Source organism: Salvia hispanica, chromosome 4, assembly GCF_023119035.1.
Source record: "Salvia hispanica cultivar TCC Black 2014 chromosome 4, UniMelb_Shisp_WGS_1.0, whole genome shotgun sequence".
NCBI classification, from domain to species: Eukaryota; Viridiplantae; Streptophyta; class Magnoliopsida; order Lamiales; family Lamiaceae; genus Salvia; species Salvia hispanica.
In genome coordinates, this window is record NC_062968.1 from 6,642,666 (window position 1) to 6,667,831 (window position 25,166).

Here is a 25,166-nt window from a genome sequence, read left to right on the forward strand (position 1 = left end):
CTGATAAGGATCAAACAACCATCCCTTAAATGTTGCTACTTATTGTGACAGTAGCCAAGAGTCCTGCTGAGCTGCATAACAATATGCTCCATTCGATATGATAATGTAACAGAATCCGGTGGTGACGCCTCAGAGAGTGACGAGAAAACGACTGTTAGCCTCGAAGCACAAGTCATCGAGCATTCATAGTATATTGAGGCCAGGGTGTGAGGACAAAAAAAGTTTCCAATGAATTGAGGATAAGTGTATGGCTTGAAATTTAATGGAAACATTTGATCAATGTGTTATGGGAGATGAAAAGTAATGTGCACAGCAGATAGTCACTGTTTACTTCTCTTACAAAACAGATTATGAAATGTTGTAGAGTTTGGTATTACACTTAAAGAAACATACTAATACAAGGTGGGATGTCAAAAACTGCTTTAACAAATAGATACACTCATATGGAGTATTAATCTAGGATGTTTCCAATTTAACATAACACACTTAAATGATGCCTGACTTGGATCCAAGTTATCCAACTCAGTTCTATGTCCATGCTGCCAAATATCACACATTTCCTCATCCATCATCAAATAGGACTCCTCCGATAGCCCCTCTAGCGATACTATTCGCGAGTAGGTGCTGCGTTTCTCTTGAATATGGCGTACGCATCACTGTAAATCGCCACCAAACTAGCAAACACAGCCAAACCAACCATGAACACCGCCAAAGTTTTCTGTTTCCACGTCGTGATGCCATGAACGTCCCTGAAAACCAACACCACAGTTGAATATAAAACAGAGAAAAAATACACTGCAGCAGAGAAGAGGCAGCGGATGCTACCTTAAAACGATGATAGCAGGAAAGATGAAGCCGATGCAGACAGCAGTTGTTGCACCGGTGAACTGAAAGGCGTCCCAAATGCTGGGAATGAAATTGGCCCCAAGAAAGATGACAGACATGAGGGCGATTGTGAGGGAGGTGAAGCGCATGTTGTCAGCCGTGAGAGGGATGGAGGAGGAGGAGAAGAAGAGGCCATCTAAGTTGAGACGGAGAGGGTAGAAAATAACCGGGAAAACCAGCATCAAATGAAGGGCATAACTAACACGGACAGCATCATTGAGCTGGGAGCTGAACGGGATGCCAAGATCCGTGTCAAAGTTGGAGAGCACGTCGTCAAGGGTGGCGTCGCCAAACAAGAGGAAGCCGAAGAAGCTGGTCATGACGTAAATGACTGAGCAGAGCAACAGGGATGTTCGAACCACCGGCTTTATCAACGAAGGATCTTCCAGCTCATTCTCAATACTGTGCACTACACCACACCACAATACTTAACTAACTAACTTGATTAAAACTAATGCATAACTCTGGAAGAATCCGTACCATTGAAATGGCATACATAGGCGGTGACGAGGACAGGGACGACAGTGAAGAGCGTCCAGATAGAATTGAATCCCGAGATATCGGGGAGGAGGCGCGGCCACATCATGCTCCCTTGAATAAATTTGGCAATGGCGATGCCTGCGGTTATCACAAGGAACACCACTGCAAGGAAAACAGCCACCGCAGAGGTGTGCCGCAGAGAATCTGCAACCACTCCCCACAATCAACAAACAAACCTCATTTCCTCAAAAATTTTCTATTAATTCTCCAACTTTCACCCTTTCCAATTTTAGCACCACATATACAGGGCAAGTCCCTTTGTAACATCAATACAACTCCCTCTTCCCCAAATTAGTAGCTGAGTCGTATTCTTTTTCAAGTTATTCTAAGGTTAAGTTTAAACATCAATTTCTTAGTAGTAATAAATTATAGCTTACCAATGCGCTTGAGAAAGGCCAATGGAGTGAAAACCCCAAGCGTAGTGACAACAAGGACAAAGAACCGGGCGGTCCACCACTCCTGGCCGAACCAGCTCTCCATCAGACCGGGGTGATGAATTCCGCTCGAGGTCGAACCGGAAACGACATCCCCTTCACAGTTCAATTCGATGAGAACGAAATCGAAAATTTTGAAGAAGTAAAGTGTAAATTACAAGAGAAATACGATACCGAGTATGATCATGTAAACAACCAGCACGCCAATATTATTGATGACGACGCAGACCTGGAGCGCTTTCCGGCCAATGGCGCCGAACGCGTCGCCCATGACGGCGCCGTAGGAGGAGACGGCGCCGGCTTTGCTGAAGCGGAGCAGCATGCCTATGGCGAGCTCCGTGAGGACGCCGACGAAGACAATAGCTACGATCCCGAGGATGAGGCCGAGGACCTTCATGGTGGCCGGCAGCGCCATGATTCCGGCGCCGATTATGGTGGTGGAGAGGTTGAATACTGCTCCGGTGAAGGAGGCTCCGTTGGCTTCTCCGTGGGAGGAGAAGCTGCTGCTCTCCGCCTTCTTGTTGGTCAATAGAGGCGTTTTCTCATCGATGATTCGGACGGATACTGATTCTCTCTTTGATTTCTTCGATGAGGAGCTTCTAGGTTTCTTCTGGCTTTTGGTTGTCATGTTTGCTGCGATTGCAGAGATGGAATGTTGGAATTGGGATTGGGTGAATAAATCTCGGAGAGAAAAAAGCTGCAACTTATCAATGAAAAGTTATCAACAAATTTGATCAGATTTAGAGAGAGAAGTTATCAACACATTTATTTTCCTTTGATAGTTTGGTAAATGTCGTGATTGGGTTTGTCGAGCCGACACCTGGGTTAATGGTAGAGGTGCTTTATTTGGATTGCGTATGTAAGGTTTAATCAAATACTACTAATCTGCGTAATTACGTTTGTAACATGTGATAATATAGATTTTGAACTGGCCATAGCTTCCCTACCAAGATGAATTGCCATATGGTCAAAATCATAGAAACATAGCTTGGGCTTGCTTCTGGATATTTCATGAGATTTATACTACTTTTAATAAGGACCACTCAAATTTGATATGTACATCTAGTATGAATTGAAATTCGATTTTTTTTTTGGAAGTGCTAACATTGGACACTTTTAAGGACACTATATTTTAGCAAACTCGCTGGTTTAACCATCTATAAAGATTTATTATAAACAACTAGGTGGTATTCCATTTTGTATGCACTATGCTCTTCAACTTTAGTATTTATCATTTATCATTAGTAATAATAACAAACTGATATGCAATCTCTAAAACAATGACCACCATTGGAAGGGCAAATGATTAGTGGCCTAGCTATAGTACGGTGAATTGGTGATGTAGGTATGAAAAGGCAAAGGAGTCAGCATTGTTATGCTTATCAAAAAAATTGATTTGATTGAAACCAACAAAAGAAGACCCAATAATTACAAATAAAATATCATGGCAACTTGGCGTAAGTGGCGAATGGTAGTCGTCTAATTTTTATTTAAAATTGATTTAATGCTTAGTTGTTTGTTTCCAGCCGCCCAAAAATAGACAGCATGCTCTACTGGATTTTGGAATTGAACTGCTGCTCGATTTTCATATAAGAATGAGAGTGCGCTTGCGTGGCATAGTAAGATAGGTCGCGATCTTTCTTTGTTCAAAATAGTGATTGAAAACTGTATATAAATAACTATTTAAAGATTTCTAATTTTATTTTATATTTATTAATCAACATTAAGATTTAATTAGGTGCATCGGAATATGCCTCAAAATGATTTATGTATTTATAATAATTAATTTTTGAAACTGTAGTTCTGAAGAATATAGTACACACAATAAGAAATACCGTACGACATCGTTATAAATTCATAACATTAGTTAGAGCATCTCCAACAAGGAGAGGTAAATGAAAGAGATATATTATCTATTTACCTTCTCATGAAGTGAAATATACTCTAAAGGAAAAAGATATATAGAAAGGTATATCATTTTTATAAAAATAAAATAATAGTACAAATGCATTAAAAAATATAAAATGTAATACCTTCTCAAATACTTTCCCCTTAAAGAATGATTTTTCATGAAAAGAAGGTAAATATAGTAGTTATGAGATTTTACCTGGTAAAAATACCTCTTCAAAATAGAAGATGGTATAATACCTTCTCAAATACATCTCCCCTTGGAGAATAATTTTTCAATAAAAAAGGTAAATATAATAGTTATATGAACTTACCTCTTCATTTACCTTTCCCCTCCTTGGAGATGCTCTTATAATTATAGATAAATTATGTGGTTGGAAACTAATATACATATTGTATATTAGTCACATACGGAAGAAAGTATAAGTACAACACGGAAAACTAATAGGAAAAGAATAACTTATCAGCATATTTTAAAATAGAGAGTTGATTATTTCAAAGAAGAAAAAGATATGAAATGTTGTTTAGATTCGTTTCTAACAACAATTAATATACTATATAGTATTATAACGAATCCAAGAACGTCACGTATTGTATAGTGCCTTTGATGTAGTACACAAGCAATGAATTTGTAGATTGTAGTATATTTAATGTCTTTTTTATTTATTTTATTTTTAATATGTGGTAGTGTATAGGCTTGAGTTTGATAAAAGTTGCGGCAGAATGCCTAAAGTTTTAATAATGAATTCATAGAACAGCCAAAAAGAAATGCTACGCATGCCCTCCTGTTTTGGGGGGATCGATTTCTCATTTCTGAACTGTTTCCTAAAAATAATTTAATTAATAAATATGTTATGTTAATTTAGATTTTAGACCGTTAACTCTTTGTATTTTAATTGTTTATTTCACTGGTCCTTATACTTTTATATTTGATATATTCTAATCCTTATTTAACGTAACCGTTAACTTTTTCGTTATAAAATAACATATCATATGCTAATTATTTAAATATATTTCACCTAATATCCTAGTTGGAAAATATGAACATAACATAAATATAAAAAAAAGATAAAACAAAAACAAAAACAAAAAAAACTAAAGACTTCCAAAATCGTTAAAAGAAATTTGTTGTTTGATTATTTGAAGTTCAAATATTAATTTATATTTGGTTCCAATGATATATTTGGGAGCCGACGAAGCCGGCGGCGCCGGTGACGAGGACGGAGAAGCCGAGCGGACGACGGATCTGGGCGGAGGAGCGGACGACGGATCTTTTTTTGTGTGTTATGTTCATAATTTTCCAACTAGAATATTAGGTGGAATATATTCAAATAATTAATATATGATGTGTTATTTTATAACGGAAAAGTTAACAGTCCGTCAAATAAAGATTGTAATATTTCGAATATAAAAATATAAGGACTTACTAAAACGAAAAGGTTATATAAGGACTTAGTGAAATAAACCATCAAAGTACAAGAATTAAGGATGCTATTTACATGACCTTTTGATTCATATATAATGATGGATAGAAACAGAAATTCAAAAATAGCCTATCATGGTAAGGTGATTCATATATAATGATGGATAGAAACAGAAATTCAAAAATAGCCTATCATGGTAAGGTGAAAATTGTTTACTGAACAAACCTAAATATAACTAATGACTGAGCCTTTTATAAATGGGCTATGGAAACAATCACGTTTTGCTAATGAGGTTTGGGCCTTTATAGTAAGCCCATTGTACAAACCGCGTTTTACGATTCAAAATTTGAATCTTAACTACTCTCCACAATACCACATTCCAAAATTGAATATTTTTCTTCTGTTCCCTTATTTTCTTATTTTCGAATTTTAATTTTTATGATTTCTCAATCCATTTATCTTCATTTTTAAAATTCAATTTTAATTTATCGTTTTCGAACGTGAGAATTTTGAATTTAGGCCCTTTGCAGATGTAAGATAAAAAAAAATACTACTACCTTTTACAAGTTGAAAAGAACACTGAAACTCGACCTCACGCATGAAGAATGACAATCATCATCAAGGCATCTAGTAATAAGAACTTAACCATGTACTCAATATGGTTGAATTGATTAAAAAGTTACTACAATTCACTCTTGCAATTACAAATATTGACATGTGAAAGCAATTGTCCATGAATTTGCTCAATGTGTTGCCTTTTGGGCTTCTTAGCATTCTCCTATGAAAGCTACTGTTGGTGGGGAAGTAGGAACATGGTGGTAGTGAACATCCACATCAAAGATTGAAATGTGTGAGATTGTGACGTTTAACTCTAATGCAATCGTGGTTTGCTCAGTGCACATTTACATCTGGGATTTGGAATATTCAAAACTTCTTCTTTTGCCCCCTTTAATAGGCCTTGAGTTCACATGAATGTGTGTGTGCATCTTGACAATATAAGTTGTAAAACATATAGAGGTGCACCCACTACCATTTTAGATCATGTAAGGACAAAAACACCCTATGTTTTCCCATCTGTCTTTAACTAAATTGTTGGAGCTTCACTTTCTTGCATATATGTCTTCTATTCTTTAACCAAGTCATATTCCCATGAGCATGTAAATCATTACCACTATTTCATTTTTTACACCATTTAAAATCTGGCAACGCCATGATTGACAAAAAGACCTAACAACAAATAATTCTTATGTCTGACAAGAAAATAAAGGTTTATGCAATGAAGGATAAAATAGGTTTAGCAGGAAAGCCTCAAAATCATGACAGTGTCTATGCATTTTCAGTAACTTTACAAGTGAGACCATATCATAAACCACAAAAAAAAAACCCAGTAAAAACATGTTCTACTAACCCATTTCTTTATACTCCATGATATTGCTATAAACATGGATTAAGAGCTACAAAACTTTGTGCATACCTTCACAAAAGTGGAGCTGTTGAGAAAAAGTATGGTTAAAATTTCTTCAATCTTCTTGCACTGTTGCCTGATTTGTCTTTTTCTCCTCTCATCTGTTTCTTCTTCTCTTCCTGCTTCTTTGCAGTCCACTTTCTTTGATTGTTTCTCCCTGCATGGATGAAACCTCCATGGCTTCTTCCGAGATAATAATATTGATCACTTGGACCAGAGGATGCATCCGAGGCCATCGAATCATCACTATCAGCTGCTGCCTCTTCTCGCGCAACCTTTTTGAACCCTTTTTGGGCTACATTGCCATCATCATCACCATCGTCGTCATCTTCTTCGTTCTGATCGGCATATTCGTCCTCGAGGTCTGGGGAGGCTATGTACGTCGTCCACCCGGATTCACTGCTGCTGCATTCCTCAGTGCCTATTTTAGAAGGATCCATTTCAATAGGTCCAAGAACAAGGCAAATACTATTTATGGAGAGGGTTGAGAAACTGAAAAAAGCAGGCAGCAAAATTTTGAATTAGAGTGGTGAGTGATGCTATTGGGCAATCCACAATCTTCTTGACTGGGAGGTAAATGATCATGTTATGCCCCCCTTTATCTGTTGACTCTTTGATGCAACAAAACCACCTTCATCATTGGGGAGGGGAAAGGTACTGCTTAGCTGTCTCTGCACAATAAATTCTCTGGCTTTTATTACCAGGAGCAACTTTACAGGTGAAATACCCTCATTTATAAAAACATAGGTCTCCCCTCTCTCTCTCTCTCTCTCAAAACACACATACACAGACAAGGACAGAGGTTTAGAGCTCTTTTAAAATGGAAGATACTTTGTTTGCATACTCATAACACCTCATACCCGGAAATCCCCCTATTCTCTACTTACTCCCCTGTCTGCTTCATAAATATAAAGCTGCTTTTGAAATGAGGATATAGATAAGGCCCACTCACGCAAATGGCAGATAATGTATAAACCCAATGATATCATATAGCTAAATGAAGCCCTCTTTTAGAACTATCTTATTTATCAAGAGGACTTTAAATTTCTGTCTTGCCATTAACTAAGAGCAGCCTTTTTCATGTGAATTACACAGTCAATCCAACTGTGTTTTTGGCTTCTTGTACATGGTTAAATTGGATATGTGAATCGTACAAACAGTCATTTTCGCATCACAAACAACCCCTTATGTTGCTGCTGTCGCTGTCCTCCAAAAACACCCAAAGGTTCAATTTTTATTTTGTTTTTCCATTGAGTTTGCTTCAAGATTTACACATACTTATGAACAACTAAATAATGATCAATATTACAAAAAGTAAACAAGATTTTTAGGTATAATGTTACCTCAATAGGGAATATTGTGTTGTTGCTATTCTGCCATGGTTCCATTCCCTACCAAATTGATTCTTCCCTTTGGCTTATTCTCTGTTTGGATTTCAGACAACTGCGGCCCCTTTGCAGTCCTCTTGCCAGTTGAATAGGTCTGCCTCGATTTGGCATTGTATAACTTGGCTCTTCTGGGCTCCATATCCGGATCATTCTTGGCCTCTTGCAAAACAACATTTCCACCAAAATTATTATAGTCTTCAGTTGGGATTTTCATCGAACATCTGCTGCGTATTGGAAAATTTAATCTGACCCAATTAAATGAAGACTTGAACATGACCTTAAAATAATCCTACGAAACTATCTTCTTAACCACGTACCCCTTTCATCCTGCCATTAGGCCATCTCCAACCATTTACACCAAACTCAATCCCATTTTTGAATTTGAGTCACACCAAAATATAGTTTTACTCCAATCATTTACTATAAACTCAAACCCAAAAGAATATTCCATATTTATATTCTTTTTATACCTTTTCAATTATACCTACATGTTTACTTAAATTACATATTAGTCCCACAATATTTTATCAATAATTTATGTAACTTAAATAATTACACAAATTTTTTTATTAATATATTTATATATTAAATATACTTTATATTAAAAAAATTACACTACTTTTAAAATTAAATACACTAAACTTGCAATAATAAAATTCAAATATAAATTGAAACTCATTTAAATATATCGCAATTACATAAAACATATCACGATAAACATAAAAAATAGCTAAAATTCAAGACTCGAAATTTGTGTATTGTTCCCACAAATGATCAACTAGCGCATTTTGAAGTTCCAGATGAGCACTTTTATTTCTTATTGCGTCATATCGGGTCATATACTCTTGAAATAATAACAAGATTTTTTTAGCAATATTCGTTCCTATTTAGTAAATTTATTAGTTATTATTTGTAAAAAAATATAATTTATTATAATATGGCCAGCTTGATCATTTCTATTTAATTATTTTTATTAGAAAAATATATGTAAATTCCATGAACAAATTGTGTCTAAATTATGCTGCTGATAGTTTGAATCAACTATCAAGTACTAGTACTAGTACACAAATTGACAGTATACAAATTGGCCGCCGGCTGATTCAACTATCAAATTAATAATAAGGACTATTATGCAATATTTAAAATTTTTTTGCAGTAGATACTCAATTTTGGTGTTCACTTCAAATTTGGTGTTGTTTGATTAAAAAACCCAAAAATGGGTATCGGTATAGAGTATGGTTGGAGCACATTTTTACACCAAAAATGGGATTTGGTGTATGATTGGAGGTGGTCTTAGGAGTCTAGTTGACTTTTCTGCACTATCATATCTCCATTTTAACTACTCCCTCCATCCCAGATAATTCGTCCCAGTTTTCTATTTAAGTCTGTCCCACATAATTTGTCTCACTTCACTTTTACCATTTTTAGCAGTGGACCTCATATTCCACTAACTCATTTCTACTCACATTTTATTATAAAACTAATATATAAAGGTAGGACCCACGTTCCACTAACTTTTTCAACCCACTTTTCATGACAATTCTTAAAACACGTGCCCGATCAAAGTGACCCGAATTATCCGGGACGGAGGGAGTATTTACTAGTGTTAACACCTGTGCTATGCACATGACAAAAGATTTTTAAATAATGAAGATATATTAACTTAAAATAAAGAATATAGAATAAATAAGTATAAAAATATATTTACAGATAAGAACTAATTAAAATAAGTATTTGTAATATTACAAACAATAACAAAAAAAATTTGTACAATCGTACTTCTCTCAACCCACTCTCAAGAAACATTTCATATTTTACCGGATGATTGTATATTATTTTAATATTTGATATGAGTACACTATAAAATAAAAGAAATAACAAAAGAGGAGATGTGTGGATGAAATAGAATAAGACGCAAATAATGAAAAATGCAATACTACTATTTACAAAAGAATAAAAAAAAAAGCAAACTATTTGAAGGAATAAATAATTCACCAGTTTCGATTAACAAAATCAACTCAATTATAACTACGTGTACTTCTAGTAATTTACTTATAAATATATTTATAAGTAATTTCAACATATTTAATTAAGCTAATATACTGTTATATATAAAATTGTACTAGTATATTACTATACACAACAACAATTAATGTTATGCAATATTGTTCTTTTTTTGATAATGATATTAATTTAGTTTCACTTTATATCATTATTTATTGGTGTTTCATAATTACTTGGTCTAGCCACGTTTGAATTCAATATAAACATATTTCAAAATTTTGAGAAGTAAAAATAATAGAAATATGAGTAAATATAAAACAATTCAATCTATACAACACTTAAATATAATAAAAATGTACACCTACTATAAATTGCATAATTTTATAGTACCATTATTTGAAATTAAAATTATAATCCAAAAAAAGCCCACTAAATATATTAGATTAGTAAGATAAGATAAGATATTTAAATACTTATGAACGGAGTACTACTTGAAGCGAGGTTTTAACGAATTTTTTTATGTTTATCAATCTTTTAACTCCGCTCTATAATTGGTGGTGTACATTTTATCTTCCCTCTTGAGTTAAAGTAACACCAAAATTTTTAAAATATGTTAGTATGATGCAATATTGTTCTTGGTTTGATATTGATATTAATTTAGTTTTATTTTTTATCATTATTATTTTGTAGTATTTTATATTTATTATTTGGTTTAGCCAAATTTAATTTCAATACTTGATAATATATTTATATTCCACAAATATTTTGAAAAGTCTAAATAGAGAAATATGAGTAATATAAGACAAATCAATTCTATCTATATACTATGAATTTAATAACTTAGTAAAAAAACTTAAAATATTCATTTTCCCTCTTGAGTAGAAGTAACACCAAGTGTACGATCTAATATCAAGAAACTAACACATAGTATGCATGTGTATTAATAAGCATGTTCTTGTTATGCAATATTGTTCTTTGTTTAATAATAAAAATAATTTAGCTTCATTTTTCATAATTATTATTAGCTGTAGCCAAATTTAAATTCAACATTTCAAAATTTTCGGAAGTTTAATAGATAGAAATATGAGTAAATCAAAATAACTCAATTCTACCTCTATACTATAAACTTAATTACTTATTAAAAAAATAATTTAAAAAATATATATTATATAAAGTCAATAGATTAGAAGTCCAAATTAATCTTAGCTTAAAATATAATAATAGAGTACGACACTTGAATTAAAACTCTATTTAGTTAAGAAAGATATACTATAAAATGAGGACATAGCACTATTTGAAATCTAAATTATATACTAAAAAATTTAACACAATAAAAGCCCACTAAATATAAATAAAAGTCCAAACAATATACAATAAACTAATTATCATCCTAAAACCCTATGCCACGCCTCCATCTCTCTCTCTCACTCTCTCTCCTCCTCCTCCTCCTCCCTAATCGGCGGTGGGAGCCAGAGTACCGCTCCTTCTTCCTCATCGGCTCTCCTTCCACACAGCCTTGCCACCCATCCCGCCGCCTTACCCGCCGCGCCGTCACCCCTTCCTCCTTCGCGGCGCTGCTCTGCTTTACAAGCCATGGCCGCCGCCTCACCCGCCGCTCGTTTCACGCCTCCACTGCCTTGCTGCCGCCGTTGCCGGTAAAGATCGGATCTCTTCTTCCTCTTCTTTTTCGTCTTCACACCTTTCCCCCTATCTCTCTCGCCCCGGATCTGTCACTTTCTCGTAGCCAGTCGCCGCCTTGCCGCCACTGCCCCGCCTCCATCAGCCTTGCCGCCTTCGTCACCCATCGTCGGAGCTGTCGCCGGATTTCAAGAGTCCTGCTATGCTGCAATCAAAAATAAAATTATCAGTAAATCAATCAATAAAAATGTAGATTCAATTAAAGGTGAGTGCATGTATGGGTGTTCTATCTTGTTTGAGAAGCCATTGATTCATTAGACCAATTTTTTGTCCAATAATATCTGCCTCTTTTCTGTCCAATGGTGGTCATTTCTCAAAATGACCAAAAGGTAAACAAAATAGCTTTACATTTTCCCTCCAAAAAGGATAAAATTGTCTTTTCACCAAACTGTCACTTTAGATTAGTATGATTAGTACTCCCTCCGTCCCTGAAAATTTGTCATATATTTCCTTTTTCGTCCGTCCTTGAAAATTTGTGACCTTTCACTTTTACCATTTTTGGTAGGAGACCCCACATTCCACTAACTCATTCTCCGTCACATTTTATTTTAAAACTAATATATAAAAGTAGGATCCACATGCCACTAACTTTTTCAACCCACTTTCTATTACATTTCTTAAAACCCGTGTCGGGTCAAATGGTGTCGAATTTTTAGGGACGGATGGAGTATCATTTTTGTTAGAAATTGAAACTAGATATAAAATTATAACTATCCCACATCGGTATTCCCATAAACCTGAAACCACTATATAATTTTAATGGGTCACACCTCCTATCACCAATTGGTTTTAGGATGGAACTCATAGACTTCTATCCTAGTATCAGAGCGGATTGCCGACTTTGAGTCAAATTTAACTGACCCAGCTAGACCTGTCAAAATGGATATCGGGTATTGGATACCCATCCAAACCCGAAAAAGTCGGATAATTGGATATCCGAAACCCGATTTTTCGGGTATCGGATCGGGATCGGGTAGTGAGAATTTTGGACTATCGGGTATCTGGTTACCCGATATCTGATCGGGTATACCCGAATTATATCCGATTTATTTTCTAAAATTAATAAATTATATTTTTATTATAATTAAATGTAATTTAATTTCTTAACTATAATTTAATTAATACTTAATAGTTAGTATATAAGATATGTAATTTATTTTTTTTAATTATATTTTAATTTCATTGACTTGTGATATTTATAATTTTGAATTTTTTGATGATATTATTGTTAGATCTTGATTCTTATGAATTATTGAATTGTGATATTTATAAAGGATGAATGTTTGAACTTATGAATTTTGATGGTTATTGACTTATTGTGGATGGATGAAAGATGTTAATATGTATAACTTATGCATTTTGTATTTTTCAAAGTTTATAGTTATTTTCTTTTATATTCGAAATACTACATGAATTTTGTATTCCTAAAAGTTAGTAGTTATTTTCTCTTAAATTCGAGCTATTATAATAATTTTGTATTTCTAAAAGTTTGTAGTTATTTTTACTTGAATATTAGTACTTCAACTTTGTATTAAATTTGAATTAAATAATATTAAATAAATTCTAAAAGTTTGTAGTTAATTTTCAAAAAAAAAAAAAAAAAATCAAAATCACAATTGGGACTGGATACCCAATTTTTCGGGACTGGATACCCGAGTCGGGTATCCGGGTACCCGAAATCAAATTCGGGTCGGGTATCGGTATTGGATTTTGAGAATTTCGGGATCGGATACCCAAAAATTTCGGATCGGGTATCCGCGGGTACCCATTTTGACAGGCCTAGACCCAACAGTATATCTAGGCTGAAACTGAAAAAATGTCAAATTTAACTGACATAGCAATATATCTATGGAAATTGAAACTAGATATAGGGAGGGAGGGTAGACTAGATATAAAAAATGACTGACCCAGTCTGGGCTTAAAATTTAGGTCAATGGTCCAACCGATTAGAAAAAAAATTGGGTCAGTTGTCCAATCAATCAGAAAAAAAAAGTCCAACCCCTCCAAGTTTATCTTAAAAGTATATATGGGCTGAAACTGAAAAAATGTCTGACCCAGTCTGGGCTTAAAATTTGGGCCAGTTGTCCAATCAATCAAAAAAAAAGTCCAACCCCTCCAAGTTCACCAATGGAAATTGAAACTAGATATAGGGAGGGAGGCTAAACTAGATATAGGGACGGTATTGAAAATTGAAACTAGATATAAAAATATAACTATCCCACCTTAGGAAATTGAAACTAGATATAAAAATATAACTATCCCCCAACAATATATCTGGGCTTAAAATTTGGGTCAGTGGTCCAACCGATAAAAAAAAATTGAAATTGAAACTGGATATAAAAACATAACTATTTAAGTTTGAGGGGGGTTGTTGGAAATTGAAACTAGATATAAAAATATAACTATCCCACATCGGTATTCACACCTTGAAGGGTTTGAGGGGGGTGTTGGAAATTGAAACTAGATATATAAATATAACTATCCCACATCAGTATTCACATAGACCTGAAACCACTATATAATTCTAATGGGCCACTCTTGGATTTCTATCAATTTTTATAAAAAGAATGCAGAAAAGTCAACAAGATTTCTAATGGCGTACGAAGGGAATATAATTTAGCGTGCAAGCACTATCTTTAATTATCTATCTTGTTATAAAGTAGTAATATCTATAAAACCAAATGAGTCCTTATACTGGACTATGTTTTGGTATTTAAACTTTATAGCAAGTATCAATGTGATCCTCAAACTTTAAAATATTCACACACGTCCCTAATTTTTGATGTAATATTATTGGATGTACTCCCACAGTCTCATTCAAGATGACCACATTTTTGAGTGACACGTGATTTTAGGAAGTGTTGTAAGGTGAAATAAAATAGAGAAAAAAAATATAGTTGAATATTTTAATGAGGAGAGAGGATGTTATTTCCAAAATTGGTAACTAGCCATCTTAATTAGGACAAAAAAAAATTGATCATCTTAAATGAGACGGATGAAGTATTAAAGTTTAGGAACTTGGAGACATTTTTAATGTAATTTCAAAAATTTATGTTTAATCTAACTCTTAAAGTCGTAAACAACGAGTAAAAAATCCATGGTCAATCCACACCAAAGTGGCGTGATGACTTGGTGTGTCTCACCAATAACTCATTGACAAATGAAAATAAAATGGTCCCACATGCCACATGAATAAACACCTATTCAATAAACTAACAACACAATGTATGTAGCATTTCACTCTCATAATATACAAATATTCTTATGTGTATCAAATTTTTATATAACATATCTCTCTCATAAAATACTACTCTCTCCGTCCTACAAAAGATGTCACACTTGTGGAACGGCACGAGATTTTAGAAGGTTTTATTTTGTGTGTTAAATGGAGAGAGAAAATATAATTTGTATATTCATGTGAGAGATAACTTTTTCCAAAAAGGGAAATGTGACATCTTTTGTGGGACAATCTTAAAAGGAAAGTGTGACATCTTTTGTGGGACGGAGGGAGTAATATTCTTATGTGTACTGAATTTTCACTCATTCTTTTTATTTTATTTATTTTTATTTTTATTTTTTTACATTCGTTTAAAAACATATTGAAAACTACTCCCTCCATCCCACAATAATTATCACTCTTTTCTATCCCGGTCCGTCCCACAATAATTGTCACACTTTATTTTTATCACAATGGTAAGTAGGTCCCGCATTCTACTAACTCACTTCACTCATAATTTATTATAAAATTAATATAAAAAAGTGGGCCCCACATTGCACTAATTTTTTTTACATTTCTTAAAATTCGTGGTCACAATAAGAGTGACAATTATTGTGGGACGGAAAGAGTATAATTTAATATGCTAACAAAATACTCCCTCTGTCCCATTAGAAATGAAACATTTTCCTTTTTGGTATGTCCCATTAAAAATGAAACGTTTCCAAAAATGGAAACAGTACTCTCTCTACTTTTTCTTCTCTCTTACTTAACTCTCTCTTCATTAACTCACAAAACAACACTACATAAAATCCCATGCCGAAAAACAAATGTTGCATATTTAGTGGGACGGAGGGAGTATAAGTTATAGCCTTAATTTCTATTTATATATACACCCGAAATATAAAACAAGAAAAAAGATAATACCCATAAAATTCTAAAATTGTATTATCAAAGAGATAGTTGTAATAGTATTTTACAATATTTTTTCTTAACATGAAAAAGTAATGTGTATATGATTACTTTTATAAGTATAAAATATTATGAGGCCAATTGCATATAAATTATAGTATATGGCACGTAATTTGTGATCACCATATTTTTAATATTTTTGTTCACTTTACATAAAATAATTAACAGAAGGCTTAATTGTGCTGTTAGTTTAGTGAATAGGTATTTAATTGAGGTGGCATGTGGGGGACTATTTTATTTCTATTTGTCAAAAGAGTAATCAGTGAGGCACACTAAGTCATTATGCCACTTTGGTATGGATTGACCATGAAATTTTACTCGTAAACAATATAGGAGTACGAACTATTTTAAGAAACACAGTCAAACGCCATATAATTCCTCCCAATTAGTCTATCTAATTTTTGTTTTTATTCCCATTGTTCATTTACAAAGAAGTACATCATCCTTCTAAAAAAATAGTCACATTTCTCTATTTCTAAATATTTATAAAAAATAATTTAATTTTAAAATATAAAATTTAAACCCTAAACCCTAAACCCACCTTTTCATCTATTCTTTTGCTTTACCAGCGAATAATTGATAGAGGAAATATGAAACTTGCATATCTAAAATAAAGATTGCACGTTGAGATTGAATTTAAAGCCTGAATTTGGTAATTAATTTCATAACTCCCAGAATAAGCCGTTCTCCAAGTGAAATTACAATTTAAAAATTTCTATCTCTTAGATTATACACTGTACTATTTGAATGAGATTTTTAAAATCCACTCCCCTCTCACAATCAAAAAACCTACCATTGTAATCCTTGTAAAAATATCTATTTTTCAAGTGGAATAAAAGATACAGGATTTGAGAGTCAAATCCTACGAATTTAATGCGCAATTAAAGCAATAAATATGTAACGAGATCGCATAATCAACGTCAAGTTGAATAAGTAAAAAAAAACAGAAATTACCATTTTCAACAAAGTATAAATATCAAAACAATCGAGCGCTTCAAATTCAATCTCTCAGCGGTGGCGTTTTCCAAGATTTTTCAATTCTCCAAGCATCACTAGAATTTCTTTTAAAATCACAACTTCAAAAAAATCTCACCGAACAAATTCAAGAAAGATTTGAATATATACATAACCGGAACTTGAAGCAAATGCACACATACGCAATATTGCACCTTTCGATTAATCAGTGAATGCCCTTTTCTATTCTGTTTCTGTATTTTGGCCGAACCCCACTTGTAACTGGAAACACAGAATCAGAACAGGAGGTCAGTGTTGTTTGAATGTGTTTTTTTATTTTCTTGATTCAGTCAGTTTATTTTTCTGCGTGTTTAAGAAAATTGGGAGCATTTTTGTTTGTGTTTTTGTTGCAGGAAGGTAACTTTATTGGACAGATCCAAGCTAATATCAAGAAGTTGTTCATTTCCCGCAATTTGGAAGCTTTTATCCTCTCAGCGTTGTTTATTTGGTAACTCGTTTGAATCTTGTAATGCTGATCATATCTTGAAGTTGTTTAATTGAATATTGGTATAGTTAAAGAGCAATGGATTTGTAAAAAGATGTTATGTGTATATGCTGCTATGATTTAGTTGGTAATGTGAACTAGGGAGATTTGCATCGAATTCGTTGTTTATTCCGGTGCATTGCCTGCCATTGTTTATCTCATATGTTTAGGGTTGCTAGATAGTTTGATTGTTTAGCTGAATCGACATGAATTTCACCTGATGACTTTAAGTAGTAGTATGACATTAAGCTAGTTAGGATATTGTCTGTATGAGTTTTATTCTGTTGTTTTTTCTCTTTTAGTTATTAACTTCCTAGTTGTTTCTGCTTCTGGTTATGTGTTTGTGTAAGCTATTAATTATGTAGTATTATGAGGTATACTGAGATAAGTTAAAGTCACAAGAAGCTTGTTTTCTAGTAGTAGTGACTACCACCAACCCAACGTAATGAAGAAAATTTTGTTTGTTACATATTGTTAAGGAATCGCAACTCATCAAAGATGTAACTGATCTTTTTTTTTTGTGGGCGATTTTGCAGAACTGATGCAACAAGTTAATATTGATATGTTCCTATCCATAAATTACCTGCATTTGAACTAACTTATGCACCAATGTTTGATTCTGTACTTTCATTCTGTGTTTCCTGACCAGTATAATGTTCTTCCTTTTCTCTTCAGAAGAAGTATAGTATCAATGGTTAAAGATGCTTATAGTGATGAATTATCTCATCGTAAACATGGGCTCTTGAAAGATCAAGTTCAGTTAGTAAAGAGGAAGGACTCGGACCGCTATGAGGTCTCCCCAATTCCTGATAATTTGTCTTTCGAGAAAGGTTTCTTCGCCGTTGTTCGCGCTTGCCAGTTGTTGGCACAAAAAAATGAAGGAATCGTATTAATAGGAGTAGCAGGTCCTTCTGGAGCTGGCAAGACTGTGTTTACTGAGAAGATACTTAACTTTATGCCAAGCATTGCTATCATTTCAATGGACAACTACAATGATGCAAGTCGAATTATAGATGGAAACTTTGATGGTATAGTGCATTCGTTTAATTTTACTCTCTGTTCACTAGTCACTGCTATTTGGTTGGGATTCTTGTTATATGTCGAGTTTTCTACTGGACATCATAGAACTGTTTTAGGAGTGCTGATATCTGACCTTTAAACTTGAGCTAGCCATCTGTGCTGACTCTCTACATGTGAAATGATGACATGGTCTTTTGTTGTATCAAACAATCAGATCCACGCTTGACAGACTACGACACTTTGCTGAAAAACATTCGTGATCTCAAGGACGGGAAGCAAGTTGATGTCCCAATATATGATTTCAAGTCCAGCTCTCGCACGGGATACAGGTCTTTAATCCCCTAGAATTGTCTTGCATATTTTGATTGATCCTAATTAGTTAAGGCATCCTTTATTGCTTATCTGCGACATTTTTGACGTGGTTATGATTGTTTAAGAGTCTTCTTTTTTTATGATTTCTCTAATCTGGTTATTCACGAGCTTGATTGTCTTTTGACCTATACAAAATTCAAATATTCAGTTAATAAAATTGCTGGTATCCTAAGTGTTGTCAAGATACTCCAATTAGGTTAGTAAATCTTGGAATCCTTGACTAGCTTAAACTACTATGTTGTTGTTTGTCACTGGCATCTATTTCTCATCCGTCGTGATTACTCCTTTTTACCTTGTGATTCCTAGTTTTACTCCTTTTAAAATGGGTGAATATTGAAATGTCACTTCGTCAAAACAAGGAAATCTATAACAGGGTCTATATAATATTATAATTGCATGATACTATCTATTGCCTTTTGATTTAATGAAATGACAGGGCTGTTGAAGTTCCAAGCTCTCGCATTGTGATTATAGAGGGCATCTATGCTTTAAGTGAAAAACTTCGCCCTTTTTTGGATCTCCGGGTGTCTGTGACCGGTGGCGTTCACTTTGATCTTGTTAAAAGAGTTTTACGAGACATTCAACGTGCTGGACAGGAACCAGAAGAAATAATACACCAAATATCTGAAACAGTGCATATTGCTGATCCTTAAGCTAGATGTGTAGTTAAGTATCTTATATATTATCTGGAAGTTCTCAGTTACACTTCTCTGCAGGTGTATCCAATGTATAAGGCTTTTATTGAGCCTGACCTCCGCACTGCACATATAAAAATTATCAACAAATTTAACCCATTTACTGGATTCCAGTGCCCCACTTATATACTTAAGGTAACCTTCGATTCTATAAGTTTCGAGCTTAGAGTGTGTCCATTAACTCTGTCTGAAAGATTCTAACTCTATAAACTTTGCATAATTCTTTTATAGAACTTATAATCTCACCCTGTTTCATATACTCTAGTTGATACTTTTGTAGAAGAGGAATTTGTTATAATACTTAGTTTTTTTCTTTGGTTACCATAGTTAATTTTTGGTTCATACTTGTTTAGTCTAGGAAAAATGTGACTGAGGAAGAAATCAAAGCCGTTATGTCCAAAGATCATACAGAAATCACCGAACAGACTTACGACATATATCTTCTACCTCCTGGTGAAGATCCAGAGACCTGCCAATCTTACCTGAGGATGCGCAATAAAGATGGACAGTATAATCTCATGTTTGAGGTCTGTTCAATGGCCATTGCATTGGAATTTCATATAGTATTCATTGTTATGTTTCCATTTCATTTTGCTATTTTTTCTCTCTTGCAACACACACATTTATATCGACTATGCTCAGTAAAATGTATTAACTGCTATGATATTGCATGCAAGCACTACACTGGCTGAAAAGGGATGTTAAAAGAACATGAAGAACAGAATTCAAACAAAATGAATTTGGTTTCTTTTCTTGTGCTATGGATCAGTTTTGGTAATTTGTTGTTTGGCTTTTAAAGTTAGTTTTTTTATCTAACCACGGTTTAGGCTTAAGCCTACTCCTTTAGCCATATTAATTGTCGTACATTTTAAATTGTGAACCTTCAGTTTCTGATCTCTCTGAATCATCAGCTTCTTCTTTGGATGAATGATTTAATTCCCACACTCCAGAAAAATCCTTCAGGGATTCAGATGCGTAAACTAAAATAGTAGAGGTTCTGAAAATCCCCCTTCCACGATCTCTTGATCAATGTAGGTGTTTATGCTCTGCTCTCTGATCTCATGATCGTCGAATAGTTGATAGGAAATGTATCAGCTAATGGATTTATATGTTTATGGAATATTGTTTTCTTCAACAATTGGATGATGAAAGTTCACACCAGGAACAAATTTTTACAGATTGTCTAAAACATGAATATAATTTTCATTTCAGGAATGGGTCACTGACTCTCCATTCGTCATATCGCCAAGAATAACATTTGAAGTTAGTGTACGGCTCCTCGGTGGATTAATGGCTTTGGGATACACAATCGCATCCATTCTCAAACGTAGTAGCCATGTCTTTTGCGATGAAAGGGTCTGTGTAAAGATCGATTGGCTGGAGCAGTTAAATCGTCATTATCTTCAGGTGGTGCACTTGTCTTTGTATGAAATACCCTTCCTTTCTTCCATATCTTTTTATTTTTGGTACTTAAAACTTCTTTGGAGTACGTGTCAAACTAAAGTACATAAGGTGCTATATGTTTATATTGTCACCCTTGGCCGTTTGTCTCTGTTTGATGATTTGCTGGCGTGTTTCTTCCTAGTTCTTACGTAGTTAAATGAAGATATTTTATCTTTGGAACAGGTACAAGGTAGAGACCGCCTTATTGTAAAAAGTGTGGCAGATCAACTAGGGTTGAGTGGTTCATACGTTCCAAGAACATATATTGAACAAATACAGCTGGAGAAACTTGTTAACGAGGTTATGGTATGTATGGTCTAGCCTTCATTAACGTCATCGTCAGTGTGGTAGTCCTAATTGGAAATCTTGGCAGGCGTTGCCAGATGATTTGAAGACCAAGCTGAGCTTAGATGAGGACTGTGCCTCGAGCCCAAAAGAAGCACTTTCTCGAGCCTCAGCAGAAAGGGCAGCAGCAAGAACGAAACATCTTAGGAGGTACATTTCCCATTCTAGGCATTGGCCCACATTACACATGCCTTGATCTTTACAGCTGAAGGATGATAAGCATTTTAGCTATATAAACAACATATTTGGCATTCTGTATGATGCTAATGCAGTTAAATTAAGGTTGTTTGTCTCGATTAATTTGTTGCCGGTTTTTAAATCATCGAACTGGTGATGATTTCTTTTGGCAGTGGCTTGTCGCATTCATATACATCAAACGGGGACAGAAACTTGTCCAAAATTAACAGAAGATTTCAGGATAGGACAGCAGACCCACAAACGACCCTAACCAATCAGGTACTATTTGATACTTGTCAGTAATCATCCGCTATAACTTTGCGTAGATTGTATTATTGATTTCATTTTTTGTTGACACATTTCAGGGAGCAGCGGCACAGCTTTCAGAACAGATTTCTACCCTGAACGACCGGATGGATGATTTTACATCTCGTGTTGAAGAGCTAAATTCCAAGTTGATTAACAAGAAACCTTCGCCTAGTTCACAAAACTTAACACAAGCCGAAGTCCTTAATGGCTCAGCTCCGACTTCATACTTCATTTCCGGGTTAGAGAATGGATCGCTAACTGGATCCATGATGCCTAATTCTCTGTCTTCGTCTCAGTTAGCAAAAGATACGTCTTTTCTTGATGAGGTACCGTCTGAGTAGAACTCACTTTGAAATCCTACTGATATCGACTATCAATACTAATCTAGATTTCATTCCAATTTCTCCACAGATTACAAGTATAGCTCGAGGGCAACGCCAAGTAATCCTTCAGTTAGAGAGCCTCAGCAGTCTTCTGCGTGAAAGTCTGGGAGAGAGGCCGGGTCGTGACAGAAGGCGCAGCAGAGGTGACATTACAGGTAACAGTTCAAGTAAAGTAGTCACGATTTTGGCTTCAGTGGGAGTTTGTGGTCTGGGAATATGTTTGTTCAAGGGCCTTTCTTCAGTATAAACTGTCCGACTAATTTGAATTTGACATGCACATTTTAGTTCGTCGTTCATGTCACTCGATTTAGTGATCTTTATTGATTTCCCACTCTGATTTATCTGTAAATGCCCACCCTTCTTCTCGGGATTATAGATATCGGTGCTTTTGGCTCGTTTGGAGGCGCATCTCGCCTCCAGGGTCTAGAAATTGAGTTATGTAATAACTGAAGGGTGTGGAATAGCAAATTTTGTAGTTGTATGGGATATTTTGTGGTCTTCTGCATTTTCTTCTAAATTCTAATGGTAAAATGTGAAATTGACCAAAAATCTATAGCTATGAATTTGTAGTTTTACAGATTGAGTTTAACATTTGATGCTCATGTTTCTATATCGTGTTTGGAATAACATATAAGATAAAAGGTCCTTGGACTAATACATTTATTTTATTATGCCCTTCAACAAATTTTTGTTTTATTAGATCCTTGTAACTTATATTTTTCATTTGATTAGAGTTTAGACATGTAAATCCTACTAGACATAATTAATTGAAAACGAACATTAGAGACAAGTGATTTACTAGCTCGTCCTTTAAAAATATCAACTATTATTTTGTTTTGTTTCTTAATACTAAAATTTTTATTATAGAATTTTTTTTCTGTTTGATGAGGGAGACTCGTTCTCCACTAACAATACTTAAATCATTTTCCTTTCCATCTGTCTCTTATTTAATTGTGCATTAAAATTCGTTTTGTTTTAATTTTTGTTTAAAGACAAATGAAGTACTCCTATTATTTTGTTGGTAACCATGGATTCCTAAAATCTTAATCGTCATGGAAGCCCTAGCTAGATAGTACACTTCACGAGATTCATTTAAAGAAGAGGCCAATAGGTTGCATATGGAGTATTAATATAGAGTTTAGATAAAAAAAATTATGTTACTTATAAAAAGTAGATTGAACTACATAAATGGTACCTGATCTTTATTTTATATCGTTTTTAGTACTTAGTGACAAAAATAACCCTAGGTACTAAATATGTGATTTTTTTTTCATGGAGGATATTTTTGAAAATTTCAATCAAATAGTACCAAATATGTGATTATTTTTTCTTTCCTTTCTTATTTCTCTTTTTCTTATTATTTAGTTTCTTCTTCTTTCTTTTTTCTCATTTTCTTCTTTCTTTTTAGTATTTTATCTTCCTTTCTTTTTTCTTTTTTCTTCTTTTTTCTTCTTTCTTTTTAGTGTTTTATACGTGCATCTAATTGCATTCATAATATAAATAAAAAAATAAAATACCTAATTAAATTATGTATTTAAAGTAATTAAATTAAGCATTTAAAGTAATTAAATTAATTGAAATTTTTTTATTAAATTATTTTATACTTATTTTAAGGTTGAAACACCTAACTAAAAATATTCAACTTTTTTTATCATTACAATTCACAATGTTAAATTTTTATTAAGACTATATTGATTAGTTACTAATTTAATGTAAAATAATAATAATAATAATAATAATAATAATACTTATTATTATTATATAATATTATGTGATTCATAATTTATATAATTATATTATAATTATTTATTAATTACTATCAGTTTTTAGTATCATAACAATAATATTATTATAATAATTATATTTAAGTATATTTGAATGATATTAGAAATGAATTAATTATTAATTTCTAACATCAAAATAATAATATTAATATTGATTAATAATAATAATATAAAAAATGAGGAGAATGAAAGAAGATATTATAATATCACTTTTGGTACTAATTTTATATATGCCCAAAATACCCTTTGTGACATAAATGAAAAAATATATTTGTTTGAAGGGCATTTTGGGAAGAAAATTGCATCAGGTACCAAAAATGTGATTTATAGATACCAAAAATGATATAAAATAAAGATCGTGTACCATTGACATGCGAAAGTGAAAGATCAGGTACCATTTATGTAGTTCAGTCTAAAAGGTAATACTCTCTTCATTCCACAATAAGAGTCACACTTTCCTATTTTGATCCATCCTAGAATCAGAGTCACACTTCATTTTTGTCATAAATGGTAAGTAGGTTTCACATTCCACTAACTCACTTCACTCACTTTTTATTATAATACCAATATAAAAAAAGTGGATCACATATTCCACTAACTTTTTTCCACTATTCTTTACATTTCTTAAAATCCGTGCCCACAATAAGAGTGACTATTATTGTGGGACGAGAGAGTAAGTACTGTCAATTCTTAAAGTATCACGGCATATCTTCTAGATTATGTTATATGCCAGATCTTTAATATTTTTTTTTTTATAAATCAGGGAATTAATTTTTTGGTAGTTATAGTCTTATAGAAGTAATATATAAAATATATAAAAGGGGAGTTTTGGGGGAGTTTTAGAGAAATTTACAAGATTACTATTTAATTTAAAAAATGATATTAAAGTAAAAATGTATAATTAAAGGAAGTTAAAATCGTGTGAATTATGAAAGCCTATGTAGAGTGAGTGGGAGTAGTTGGGGTTAAAAATGAAGATATTTTAAAAAGTATGTGTATATATACTAATGTTGTAGATTTTTTGAACTGTGCCATTTCAGTTATAGTTGAGTAATTCTAAAGTATCTCAAATTTTTTGCATCGTTATAATTATATATATTTCAAATGATTTATAAATTTATTAGCTATACTTCATTAATTAGCTAGTTTGTATGTGTACCTTGAATATGCGCATATTACATTATGCAACTCCAATTGCTTTTCTAAGT

The 25,166-nt window shown here is 33.4% G+C and overlaps 3 protein-coding genes across 4 annotated transcripts; 1 reads left to right on the forward strand and 2 right to left on the reverse strand.

Annotated features, from left to right (window-relative positions):
• Positions 1–301: 301 nt before the first annotated feature.
• Positions 302–2,794, reverse strand: LOC125224146 (amino acid transporter AVT6A-like). The gene is made up of 5 exons (XM_048127504.1): positions 2,034–2,794; positions 1,803–1,955; positions 1,366–1,569; positions 826–1,294; positions 302–749 (listed from the first exon to the last, which is right to left on the reverse strand). The coding sequence occupies exons 1-5, from the start codon at positions 2,485–2,487 to the stop codon at positions 608–610; spliced, it is 1,422 nt and encodes a 473-aa protein (XP_047983461.1). The 5' UTR covers positions 2,488–2,794; the 3' UTR covers positions 302–607.
• Positions 2,795–6,495: 3,701 nt separating this feature from the next.
• Positions 6,496–8,424, reverse strand: LOC125217654 (protein SOB FIVE-LIKE 3-like). The gene is made up of 2 exons (XM_048119175.1): positions 8,000–8,424; positions 6,496–7,327 (listed from the first exon to the last, which is right to left on the reverse strand). Exon 2 carries the CDS (start codon positions 7,094–7,096, stop codon positions 6,701–6,703), a length of 396 nt encoding a protein of 131 aa, XP_047975132.1. The 5' UTR covers positions 7,097–7,327; positions 8,000–8,424; the 3' UTR covers positions 6,496–6,700.
• An 8,526-nt stretch (positions 8,425–16,950) lies between these two features.
• Positions 16,951–22,662, forward strand: LOC125185537 (inorganic pyrophosphatase TTM2). Of its 2 annotated transcripts, none has more exons than XM_048082085.1 (13): positions 16,951–17,194; positions 17,300–17,394; positions 18,106–18,458; positions 18,665–18,779; positions 19,259–19,454; positions 19,539–19,652; positions 19,871–20,044; positions 20,730–20,924; positions 21,144–21,266; positions 21,334–21,455; positions 21,656–21,761; positions 21,848–22,117; positions 22,203–22,662. In XM_048082085.1, exons 3-13 carry the CDS (start codon positions 18,122–18,124, stop codon positions 22,419–22,421), a joined length of 1,971 nt encoding a protein of 656 aa, XP_047938042.1. In that variant the 5' UTR covers positions 16,951–17,194; positions 17,300–17,394; positions 18,106–18,121; the 3' UTR covers positions 22,422–22,662. The 2 variants fall into 2 exon arrangements, with proteins under 2 accessions (XP_047938042.1, XP_047938043.1); XM_048082086.1 differs by having other exon boundaries at positions 18,109–18,458.
• The last annotated feature ends 2,504 nt before the right edge of the window (positions 22,663–25,166 follow it).